General features: G+C 58.8%; 2 protein-coding genes and 1 long non-coding RNA gene across 4 annotated transcripts in view; 2 read left to right on the top strand and 1 right to left on the bottom strand.

Moving 5' to 3' along the window:
- pthlha (parathyroid hormone-like hormone a) overlaps nucleotides 1-6,168 on the top strand; it is a 15,032-nt gene extending 8,864 nt beyond the window's left edge. Inside the window, exons 2-4 of the mRNA XM_019897533.1 lie at nucleotides 3,197-3,299; nucleotides 4,765-5,158; nucleotides 6,040-6,168. Coding sequence (XP_019753092.1) covers nucleotides 3,214-3,299; nucleotides 4,765-5,152 — 474 coding nt within the window. The 5' untranslated portion in view covers nucleotides 3,197-3,213 and the 3' untranslated portion in view covers nucleotides 5,153-5,158; nucleotides 6,040-6,168. The remainder of the gene's footprint in view (nucleotides 1-3,196; nucleotides 3,300-4,764; nucleotides 5,159-6,039) is intronic.
- A 612-nt stretch (nucleotides 6,169-6,780) lies between these two features.
- On the top strand, nucleotides 6,781-8,377 carry c4h11orf98 (chromosome 4 C11orf98 homolog). Of its 2 annotated transcripts, XM_019897536.1 has the most exons (5): nucleotides 6,781-6,911; nucleotides 7,187-7,311; nucleotides 7,381-7,478; nucleotides 8,023-8,158; nucleotides 8,198-8,377. In XM_019897536.1, the coding sequence occupies exons 1-4, from the start codon at nucleotides 6,873-6,875 to the stop codon at nucleotides 8,121-8,123; spliced, it is 363 nt and encodes a 120-aa protein (XP_019753095.1). In that variant the 5' UTR covers nucleotides 6,781-6,872; the 3' UTR covers nucleotides 8,124-8,158; nucleotides 8,198-8,377. The 2 variants fall into 2 exon arrangements, with proteins under 2 accessions (XP_019753095.1, XP_019753094.1); XM_019897535.1 differs by having other exon boundaries at nucleotides 8,023-8,377.
- On the bottom strand, nucleotides 8,257-9,349 carry LOC109532615 (uncharacterized). Its single transcript, XR_002171407.1, has 2 exons — nucleotides 8,775-9,349; nucleotides 8,257-8,689 (listed from the first exon to the last, which is right to left on the bottom strand). It is a non-coding gene; the product is annotated as an uncharacterized LOC109532615 (long non-coding RNA).
- Between the last annotated feature and the right edge of the window lie 1,678 nt (nucleotides 9,350-11,027).

Raw genomic sequence — 11,027 nt, 5'->3', positions numbered from 1 at the left:
GCCGTCGGGGTCCGCGGCGGAGGGCCGGCGAACGACCGTCGCGAGACGGGCGGCTCGCGTTCTCGGTCGGCCCGCGGGATGCCGATCTGAATGGGGGGCGGATGTCGCCGTTGGCCTTTTGCGCCCCCGCCCTCAAACGTTTGGGTGGATTTGCGAGTCCCGATCGTGAAACGAGCGCGACGCGGCGCCGCGAGCTTCCTTTGGCCGTCCAAGAGGACCAAAGTCGTCTGACAATGGCGCGAGCCTCGGCTTGTCGTGCCCCTCGCTCAATCGCCACCGAGGGAAGTCGTCTTATTTTTTCTCATTGGGCGGCCGCGGAGCGCACGCACGCTGCCTGTTTGCCAATTGTGCGTGTCTCCCTTTCCTCCCATTGGCCGCGTCTCGCTGCGCCCCCGACCCGACCCGACCCGGGCCGGCGTGTCGCCTGTTGTGGTTTCCTGTCAAGCTGCGAACAAGAAGCTCCGTTTGACACGCCACATGCTTGACGAAGACGCGCTTTTGTTTTGAGAGCGTCTCCCGCTGCGAAACGGAGAGCGCGCACGCGTTTGAATGTGTGCGACGCGCTTGGAATTGTCTTGTCAAATTTCCGTGGGCGCCGCGTGAGTCTAATTGCGCGTCTGGCGTTCCGAGCAAGCGGTGGCGTGCGCACGGGGATTTGGGGATTCCCCCGCGCCCGACGCGCCGAGCCGGTGCCGAAACCTCAAGACGTTCCCGCCCCGCACGTGGGCCCTTTTCTTTTTCCTCCTCCTTCCAATTGGCGTTTCTATGTCAGCGTCGACGAGTCCACTCGTGACTTTGCCCGAACGGCCGCAACAACCGGGCGCCACTCGTGCGGGCTCAAAATCGACACGCGCACGCCGCCTTCGTTTTTGAGCAGTTGAGGCAAAAGCACAAAAAATGCAGCAAAGCGCCAGCGCGGCAAAAGAGAAGTCACCACTCGCCCCGGCGAAACGTCAAGCCCGGCCAACGGCTCGTTGGCGTCCGCTCACGAGGGAACGCGAGTCTCTTTGGCGGCACTCGCCGTCACTCTTTGCCCTCGGTCTGTCCGTCGGGCTCCGCGCCCAAAGAGTGCCGGCGGGGCGCAGGGGGTCGGTCGCCGGCTCGGTGCTGACCCCGAGCCTCGCGGCCATCTTGGCCATTTGCAATCGGAAGAATTTCCCACGCAGCGCGCGCCCCGACAAACGCGAGCCACGGCCGCCGCGAGCCTCGTTGGCCCCCGCTCGCTCCCTCGCACTCGCACGCAAGTATGCGCTCGCCGTCATTAATGCATTCTCTCTCTCACACGCACGCACACACATTCATGACTACAAAAACACACAGTCGCACCCTCAGAAACAGTCACACACTGAACTCACACGTACACACGCACGCACTCAGGCTGCGAGCGCCAAGATGCTCTGCGGCCTTGAGAAGTTTCCACTGTTCTGGAAGCCGTTAGCGAGGCGGCGGCGGCGGCGCATCCTTTGAGCGTCGCCCGGGCCAACCGCAACACTTCACTTGTTAGCATGTTCGCGTACCGCGACGCTTAGCTTATGAGCTCACCACATTGTCGCGATCCGGCGACACGCCCGTCTCGCCCGTCGTGCGTCGCGACCTCTTTGACGGGACGGGACGTTCCCGCGCCGCGGCGTCAAATCTTCGGGCGGAGACAAAAGCGACGCGCCGGCGTGTCGGCCGATCGCACGTCCCCCGCACAAATCTCTCGTCTGTCTCGCGACAGTGAGTGTCCGTCGCGGGTCTGGTGTCGCCGCTCACGTGACATGACGGGATTCTTGCCCGTCAGACACGCGTCAGTGTCGCTCAGGTGACCTGAGTGTGGGCATCCTCGTGAGGGGGCCGCGTTGCGCGATATCCCCCATCGCCATGTCACGGCACCTAGTCGTCGGGCTTTGTTCGCTCCGCTTGATTCCCAGAAGTTGGCGGCGGCATCCAAACCGGACCGCGACGCCTCGTCTTGGCCCGAGCCGACGACGCCGCTTCCGCCCTCCGCGCTTTTGACGCCAGCGCGGAAAGGCGTGCCTGCCTGCACGCCTTGTGCTATCTCACTAGGCACTCGCAAGGCGGATTCTGGTCCCGGTTCCGTTTCTTTCTGCATAGGTGTCGCGTTCCTCTACCGCAGCGCTGTGACAATGCTGACTCGGCGGGAGGATGCCGCCACCTCACTGGTGAGTGTGTGTGTGCGTGTGTGCGCGCGCTCGTGCGCGCTGATGAAGCAGCGAGAAGTCTTGTTTTTCCACCCTGCTAAAAATAGATGATTCGGAGAGCAGACACGTTGGATTAAGTGTCTGCGCTCGTTTCCACGACGACGCAAACAAGAAGTTCAAAGACTGCCAAAGAGAAAGTTCAAGTCTGCCAATCAGAAAGTGGGAGGGGAGGACAAAGGACCGCTCCGCGTCTTCATTGGAACTCATCAAGATGAAGTTGCGTAACGCCTGCCGCTGATTGCCGTTTGCTCGTTAGCGAACGTTAACGTCAGATGGCCATCGTTCCGTCATCGGCCGCATCCGTTCGCGTGATCGTTACGAGCGGCGTGAGCGTCGTGGCGACGTGCCGCGCGCGCCGCTTCTTCCTCCCGACAAACCGGCTGAGACCACCGCCGAGGTGATGATGTCACGCGCGGCCCACCGCTCAGCCCCGTGCGGAATGCGTTTTGGCCTCTCTGGGTTAGTGTGCAAACATGTGTCCGTGGATGTGTGTGCGTGTTTGGGGGGGAGGGGGGGGATGACTTTTCAGCACCTGGAATGCGGACGCATCCGTCCGCGCGCTCAAACGGGGAGGCCGTCCGTCTTCGGGACGCGCGCTCGGCGTGGAAACCTTGCGGACGCGCCCCCTCCCTCAATGCCCGCCCTCCGGCGGCAAAGCTCCGCCCCTTGCGGAACGCCCGCCCGCCCGGCCGCTCTCACGACGCTCCCGTAGCCGCTCGCGGCATTCCGGCATCCGCGCGACATCTGGAAAGAGGCGCGCGCAGTCTGCTCGAGTTTTCACGCAAGCCAAAAAAAAGGACCAGGAGAAGAACAACCTCCTCCTCGGATCTGCTGCCGGAGTTTCCTTCTTGGAATTTTTTTCATGTTTTTCTAATTGCGACAAAGTCCACACAGGGAATGTAAGTTTCCTGCCGCTCCGGCGGTGCGCACACGCCTCTGCCTGCCTGCCTGCGTGCCTGCGTGCGCTCAAGCTGCTCATCTCTTGTTCGCAGAAGCGGCCGGCCGCAAGATGTCCGGCGTCGGCGCCCTCTTCCTGGCCGCCTTCCTGCTCTGCTCACCCGACGCCAACCGGGCCCGACCCGCCGACGCCCGAACGTAAGTTGCGCTCCTCGCTGGCTGTCCGCAACTCCGCTTCCTCATGCGTCGCGCGTGCCGTCCTTGCGGGGGGGTGTCAGCGACCCCGCGAAAAACGTTACAAGGGAAAAAAAAAAAATGGGCATTTTGTTTGCAAAAGTCCCATCTGTGGGCAAAAGGCCTCGTCAACAAAGTAAGAAGCAGTCTGACGTCCACAAGAAAGTGCGCTTTTTACTCGGGGTGGTTCATCGGACACAAGACCCCCGCCCCCTCCGTTGTCTCCAAAGTCAGCGCCCGCCCCAAAAAAACAAGCAAGTCTTTGAAAAGGGACAGTTGAGGAGTTGTGCCATTTTCAGCAGGCCCAAGTTTACCTCCGGTCCAAAAGCGAACGGCATCGCGGCCCTCCCAAGGAAGGCCTTTTGCCGCTTGCCTGCCGACCGAAGGCGACGTCGCGAGGACGCGGGTGACCACCGACGGGGGCTCCCGTGACCTCGGCGAGCCGGCCCGCGAAACGCCTCTTCCCAGGTGGCTGTGGAAAATAGCCAGCGACAAAAATCAGCCATTTTCCTGCTGACAAATGGCAACATGAGTTCACTTGGACAAGGAACACACACACGGAAGGGGGGGGCGGGGGGGAGACAAACCCTTTATTTGATTTGATTTCTGTATTTTTGTTCAACCTTGTCAAAAAGTTAGCTGCAAGAAAAAAAAACGATCACGAAAAAGAATCCCCCCCCCCCCAAGAAAATGCAGTCACTCTTCTTTGATTTGGAGTGCTTCAGAGTGGAATTGAGGTCGCCGGGTCGAGTTGGCGCGAGCGCTCGTCTGGGCCGGGCGGGCGGATGCGCGTCCTGCTGAGGCTCTTCCGGGCAGGCGGCCCGCTTTGATGGCGGTGCGGGGCGGGGGATTTTCGGGGAGGCCGCCCGTCTTCGGGGGAACGGCGGAGGCCTGCCGTCGGTGCGCGCCGGCCGGCTCGGGGCTCCCAGGCTCTGCCCGCCCTCGGCCCGGCTGTTTGTTTAGGAGCCGAGCGGCCCGAGCCCGTTGAGAAACTCGATCCGGGCCGGCCGGCGGCAAAGATAACAGCGCTAAGAAGCTGAACGCGAGGAAAGAAAAGAACGAGATCGGCGCCGCCTCGGCCCATCTGGACGGAATCAAAGCGGAGCGGGCGCTGCCGTCGGCTCTTCTTCTGCCGCCGCCGCCGTGCGGGCCTCTCACCTCCCTGACGCCGCCGAGCCAAACGCAAAAGACGCCCCCGCGCTCACCGAACACTCGTCTCGGAATTGCCAGAAAAACAGCTTGAAAGAAAAAGTTGCCGTGCGCGGCGAGCCCGACCAAGTTGGGCTTCCGCGGCCGCAGGGGCTTTTATTTTTTTCTGTCCTTCCGCCGTCCTCGCACCGCTTCCTCGCATCGCCCAGTGACGGCTTGGCGCACCTTTTCCTCTCCCGGCAGACTAACGCGGCCACCGTTGTCTTTTGCGTTTGCTCAGGCGGCGCTCGGTGACGCACGCGCAGCTGATGCACGACAAAGGCCGCACGCTGCAGGACTTCAAGCGCCGCATGTGGCTGCAGGAGCTCCTGGACGAGGTGCACACGGCCGAGATCCGCCAGCTGCCGCCTCCGCCGCCGCCGCCGCCGCTCTCCAAGGCCCCCCCGGCGCCGGGCAAGGGCCTGCCGTCGGACTGGTCGGCCGAGGAGCGCCAGACCACCAACCTGCCGCAGGAAACCCACGACAGCTCCAAGGAGGCCAAGCGGCGCAAGAAAGGACGCCCCGGCAAGAGGAAGGACGTCGACAAGAGGAAGAGGAGGGCTCGGTCCCCGCCGCCGCCGCCCGCTCCCGGCTGGCCTCCGGCGCGGAGGCGCGGGAAGCTCCTCTGAGCGCAGGTCCGTGCCACACACACACACACACACACACCACCATCATCATCATCGTGCTCCTCACTATATGCCTTTTGCCTCTGGGCCAAACGGGGAAAGGAAAATGCAGCCGCTAGAAAGCCGTGCGCGCACTTGGTCCTTGCGCCGAATGGTTCTTCTACACGGGTACGCTCTCTGTCCTCGTTTGGACGACGTGCGGCACAGGTGTCTTCGCGGTCAGCTTTCTTGCGTGACGGCCTGCCTCGCACAAAACCCCGCCCGCCACTTGTCGCACTCGCGGCAATGTTGCTCGCGGGCGGCTGGAGTCGCCAAGCAAGAGGACTCCCGTCAAACGGAAATAAGCAGCCTCCCGTGACAAAACGACTCGCGGACTGAGTAACCGCCGATTGATTTGTGTCAAGTGGCACAAGACTCCGAAACGCGAAGCGTACAAAGGTAAATACCGGCCAGCAATCCAACTTTGCAAACCGTCCGCCATTCCAATTCCAATGGAATCGTTTCACTTGCGTTTATTTAGTTTCCGTTGGGGTTATTTTTTTTTCTTGCAAGCGTACTCGCACACTGGTCAGAAGCTGAAGAAATGCCAAGTGAGCACCCCCAAAAGGTTAGCAAATTGCCCACAGACGCCCGAGGTGGCAGCAAAGCTCAACTCGACTCCCTTCCGCACCGGGACGCCGCGGAGGGCGCCAAAGCGATGCTTTTAGATGAGCCAAGGCAAAGGCTCTTTGCGGTGATGCTGGCGGTGGGTCAATTCGAAACTCGAATTCCAGCTGTCATCGAGGAATTTATATTGACCAAGGCGTCGTCGGACCGAAAGTGAATCGTCGCTTTGAAGAAATTCATCCCGATGTTCATTGGCATGAATTGGCTTTTCTTTTTTTGTCCAGAAGCCCGCGTCGAGTGGAGTGGAGTGGAGTGGACGCCTAAACAGTCGTCTTGCTGTTTGGAAAGAGAAGAGAAAGACGAATATTTATTGTGTACATAGAAAGCAGTAGTCTAGGAAGTGACCCGAATATGAAAGATTTTCTTTTCATTTCAACATCTGTGTTGTAATTTATTTGCTTTGAATGTTGTATTTATTGGGGTGGTGTTGTTGTTTTTGTCCTCCCATCATGCACTTTACACCGACAAACGAGTCGACTGGCTCGGGTCTTTCCTCGACTTGGAGTTGCGACGCCCCCTGGCGGTTGCTTTTTGCCACTTGCACTGACATGAAACAATTGACACGATTTCTCTCCGCTCGTGCGGTGGTCGCTCGGTGGAGGGCTCATCAAAGGGAAAACGTCACAAGTTCATCCGAATGCAAAGACTTTAATCCGATTGTAAGTCCTCGACAGTTACAGAACGAATAAAAACAAATGTTCACTGTGCGTCGTTGCTCTTTTCAACCAAAGCATTTCGCAAATTCATCCAAAAGAAATGAAAAGCTCCGTTTTGAATAAGCGGTTGTGTGCGAGTGGTCGCGTCGGGGCTTCCTGCGGAGTTCGGGAGCGGGCGGCGCGTATCTCCTTTGAGAAACGCGTCCCCTCCTCTCCCAAAGTCTTCGAAGGGCCTTGAGGTCGCCCTTCGCCGTCGAGGCTGGTCGTCTCTCCCTTGACTTTGGCGGTTGTAAGGCCGCGCGTGGCCCGAGGGTGGCAGTAGCGGCTTCTTCCTGCCCTTCCTCCGACTGACGCGCCGAAGGAGAAAAGGCGGAAGCAGAAGCAACCGGCGGCCAGGCAGCATGTCGCCACCCGGAGGGAAGATCAACAGACCCAAAACGGTAGGCAACCTCCGCCACAAGCAACAAACAAAATCGGGAAATCGGGAGCTCGACGTTCCACGCAACCAACTTGCGGCCGTCTCTTAAACGCGCGACAAACTCGTCACAGCTGTCGCTGTAGCTTGAAGGGGAAGAGCTGAAACAAGCGCTATGTTTGACTGAAAAAGTCTCGCCAATTGGAGCGAACCTTAATCGTACGAGCTGCAATTTGTTGGGGACGGATTCGGGATACAAGTGACGTTTTGTCCTCTGAGCCGGCGTACTTTTTGTGGCAGGACTTGGGCAAGAAGCTCTTCAAGCGCCGCCGTGTTCTGGGACGACCGAAGAAGAAGCGAAATCAGATCGTGGGCGCCGTGGTGGACCGGGGCCTCATCACCATCCATCACCTCCGGAAGAGGAGGTCGGTTGCTCACCGTCCGAGCGGAGCCGTGACAACGTGTGCGATGACAACGTTTGCTCCTCCCTGCAGAACGAGTCCCAGGGCCAACATCACATTGTCGGGGAAGAAGAAGCGAAAGCTCATCAAGCAACTGCAGCACCTCCAAAAGGACAAAGCCGCAATGGAAGGTAAGACTTTTTTTGCTATCGTTATCAGGGTATTGTGGGGAGGTTGTCGAGGAAAAAAAAACTCACCTCATCGTGTCAAAACTCACAATGTCGTTAAAAAAAACATACAAACAACAAACAAAGAAACAGGCTTGGCCGCTCATTTAGTTGTGATGTGTTCCTCTTGGCGTAGCCGGTCAATGTAATTTGCAAAGCGCCGTTTGGCCGAAAGGCCAAAAGTCATGTTTTTTTTTTTTTTTGGACGGAGATGTGCCTCTATTAATATCGGAACTGGCGCGTCACGCTGTCAGCTTTCCCGCCTGCTCGTGAGTGCCAGGCCTTGAGCTAACTTGCTCGACGCATTGACTGCCTGAGGGGAGCCGCTTCAGGCAGTAAATTAAAAAAAAAAAAAGTCTTTTTGTCAAAAAGCCAGTGGGGGGAAAAAAAAACATTGATGAAAAGCTGGGCAATTTGGGGGGGCGCCAAAGTGTAGTCACGGTTTCACTTTCAAGTCTTAAGACAAATTTGTAACGTGTCTGTGTGTGTGTGTCTGTGTCGTGGCCAGTTGAAGCTGCAGCTCCTCCACCAAAAAAGAATATGCGCAAGAAAAAAATGAGCACGGTGGTCAAGGCCTCTATGGACGTCGACATGGACAATGGAGAATAACCCCCAAGATGGCTGTTGGTATTCTGTTGACATCTGTCACGTTTATCCAAATACCGACGTTCAAATGAGAATCCTCTTCCTTTTGTCGTCATTCAGCAAATAGGATCCACCCCAAAAATAGTTGGACCTTTTCTTTGCCTCAACCTGAATAAGCGCCAATGAAAAAGTGCATGCATGTCTTCTGTACTGTGCCACGTAGTGTTTCCAAAAAAAAAAAAACATTGCGTGCATTAAATCAATTTTATATTTCGATATTTAATTTGCATTCGGCTCTTTATTCTGCAATGTGTTCATTTTCCACAGCGCTGAAAAGAGTCGCGGGGGCCGCCGGAGCTTTTCCCAGCTGACTTGGGGCCAAAGGGGCTTCACACCCTGAACTGCTCGCCGGTCGGTCGCGGGGCGCAAGGAGAGACGCACAGCCATTCGCAGCCACACCGTCACCGAGCGGGAGCCGATCCCTCGCTCCGCGCGCACGCTGCGCCATCGGCGACGGCGTTGTTTTTGCACTCGGGAGTCATTTCGTCCCTTGCAAGTTCCGATGAGGAGGTGCATTGTTTTACTTGAACCTTGAAGTCAAAGAGAGGGGAGTGCCGGGGGTGGGGGCGGTATTCATTCAAACAACCAAAGAGATTAGAATATGCACATATGTACGGTATAGGTGCGTTTCAAACAAAAATGATCCTCATCAAAATAGCTGGAAAAAGAAACAAAAAGAATGCCTGAAACAAGAGCTCCGAAATCGGAATCAAATCATGATGAACGTAGGTTAAGGGAAATACAAACGAGACCATGTGAAATCTGAATTTCTAACCGATTGACGAAAAAAAGAATAAAAGCCAAAGCGATGATTCCAACAAGAGATGAAAAAGCAAAGCGAAATGCCGATTCAAATTAAAATAACCAAAATACAAATAAGAAAAAAAAAAAAAAAAGCTCCCATATGATGACTCAAATCGGAATGCGTCCGAAATAAGGGTTCCATTTTTAGAAATGACGTTTCGGAATAGACGAAGCCAAATGGAATCCAAAAGACACACTCGAGTGGTGGAAAAGAAGAGGGGGCGTGTGGCAGCCAGCCCCCGCCCCCCTCCCCCCTCCTCCGCGCGGCTCCCTTCCCCCCTCCCGGAGGACAAAGCCAAAAATGGGTCATCTGCTCGGAACCAGCGAGCTTCCTCGTCCTGGTGCTCGCCTTCGTCTTCGCGCCGCAAGACGAGCAACTGTCGGCTCGGCTCCTTCATCCGCGGCGGACGGAGGACGACGGACGACTCGGCTGGCGACGCCGATGACGCGGCCGCGCGACTGAACCGAACCGGACCGGACCGGAGCGGAGCGAGCGATCGACGAACGGCGGGCGCATCCGGCAGGTGAGGACGCGCGCGTCGGAGCCGGACGGTACCGCGAGCGCGGATCTCGAGCGGTCGAACCTGCGGACGGAGGCGGGAGCGGCGTGACGTCACGCGCGGATGACGCGAGCGCGCCGTCGGACCGCGCGAGAAGAAGACCGAAGGAAGGCTCGGTGACGTCGGCGGCCGGCAGACAAAGACCCCAAGCGGACCGACGCTCCGGAGTCGCTTGGGCCGTCTCGCCGCGTTAGCATGAGGACGCCTCGGCTCGATGGAGGATGCGTGACTCCGCGCGGATCGATGCCCCGGATGCTCCGGGCAAGGTGCGCTCGGGCGGCCTGACGTCAGCGCGCAGCCAAAGTCCCCGCGGGTGCACTTTGGACGTCGCAGGTTCTGCTCTGCTCAAGAAGAAGAAGAAGAAGAGGAAAAAGAAGGAGTCGGGGTGACGGCGCCGCCACGCAGGTCTTGACTCGCTTCTCGCTTGTCTTCGCCCACCCCGACGACATTTTCACGGCTTCGATTTGTCGAAAGGACTTCGCGTTGTCGGTCGCTTCGCTCGCGTCAAGCGTCCCGTCGCGAGCCGACCGAGTTTTGGGCCTGGGCCTGCCCCGCTGGGTGGGAAGGGGGCCGCCCGGGGGGGCCCGCCCCCGCTCGGTCGCTCGTCTCCTTCGCGGGCCACAAGTTGGCCGCGGAGTTGCCGTCGACAACTTGCGCGGTGGGGGCCAGGCGAGCCCGCTTTGGTGGGACGAAGGCCGAAAAGATGGCCGCGCACGTGACGTCACGCTTCCAAAATGAAGGCTTCTCCCCCGCCCCCTTCACTTGCTGACCGCTCATTTGTTTGTCTAGAAGCTGTTATTGTTCCCGCCCCCCCACTCCCTGAATTTGTCCAGATGGGACTGGCGACCAGTCCAGGACGCACTGCGCTGGCGGTAGAACGTCATGAATCCACTTGGCGTGATGATGCTCAACTCGATGCCGTTTGTCCCGTGCAGAGTTCCCGCAAGCCCGTCGGTCCGCCTTCCGCCATGACTCGTCGGCTCGCCCCGCTGGCCCTCGCCCTGGTGCTAACGCTGGCTCACGTCCGCTCCCAACCCGAGCGCTGCTTCTCGCGGCAGCACCAGAACGCCACCGTCAACGCCAGGGCGGCGCTCGCCGGCGCCGGCGTGGCCGCGGCCTCCCGATCCGTGCCGACCGAGCAGGAATGCGTGCTGGCCTGCTGCTCCCAGCGGGTGCCGCCGGGTGAGCTCCCCGTCGTCCGGCCGTCGTCCTGACCTCGCCGTGATGTCATCGCGGTCTTGGTGTTTTGCGCAGGCGCCAAGTGCAACGTGGCCGTGTTCAACGGGAACAAGCGCAACGGCGGCGAGGACAACTGCTTCCTGTACCACTGTCCCAACGAGCGCGACTGTCCGCTGACCAAGGCGCCGCCTGGCACGCGCACCTATGACATCTTCAAAGGTAAGCGCCCGCGCTTCCCGCCTGCTCAGCCGTCGCTCTTCCTGTCGTGGTTTCCCGCACAGGTGCGGTCCATCCGAGCACCGCCCGCCCCGTTGCTACGTCAACC

Source organism: Hippocampus comes, unplaced genomic scaffold (assembly GCF_001891065.2).
Source record: "Hippocampus comes isolate QL1 unplaced genomic scaffold, H_comes_QL1_v1.1 scaffold81, whole genome shotgun sequence".
Taxonomy (NCBI): domain Eukaryota; kingdom Metazoa; phylum Chordata; class Actinopteri; order Syngnathiformes; family Syngnathidae; genus Hippocampus; species Hippocampus comes.
Note: the sequence above shows the minus strand (reverse complement) of the source record. Positions and strands in the feature narration are given on the sequence as shown.

Coding starts and splice junctions, on each gene's coding strand:
- c4h11orf98 (XM_019897536.1), top strand. CDS start 6,873: ATGTCGCCACCCGGAGGGAAGATCAACAGACCCAAAACG. Junction 6,912..7,186: donor AGATCAACAGACCCAAAACG/GTAGGCAACCTC, acceptor TTTTTGTGGCAG/GACTTGGGCAAGAAGCTCTT. Junction 7,479..8,022: donor GGACAAAGCCGCAATGGAAG/GTAAGACTTTTT, acceptor TGTCGTGGCCAG/TTGAAGCTGCAGCTCCTCCA.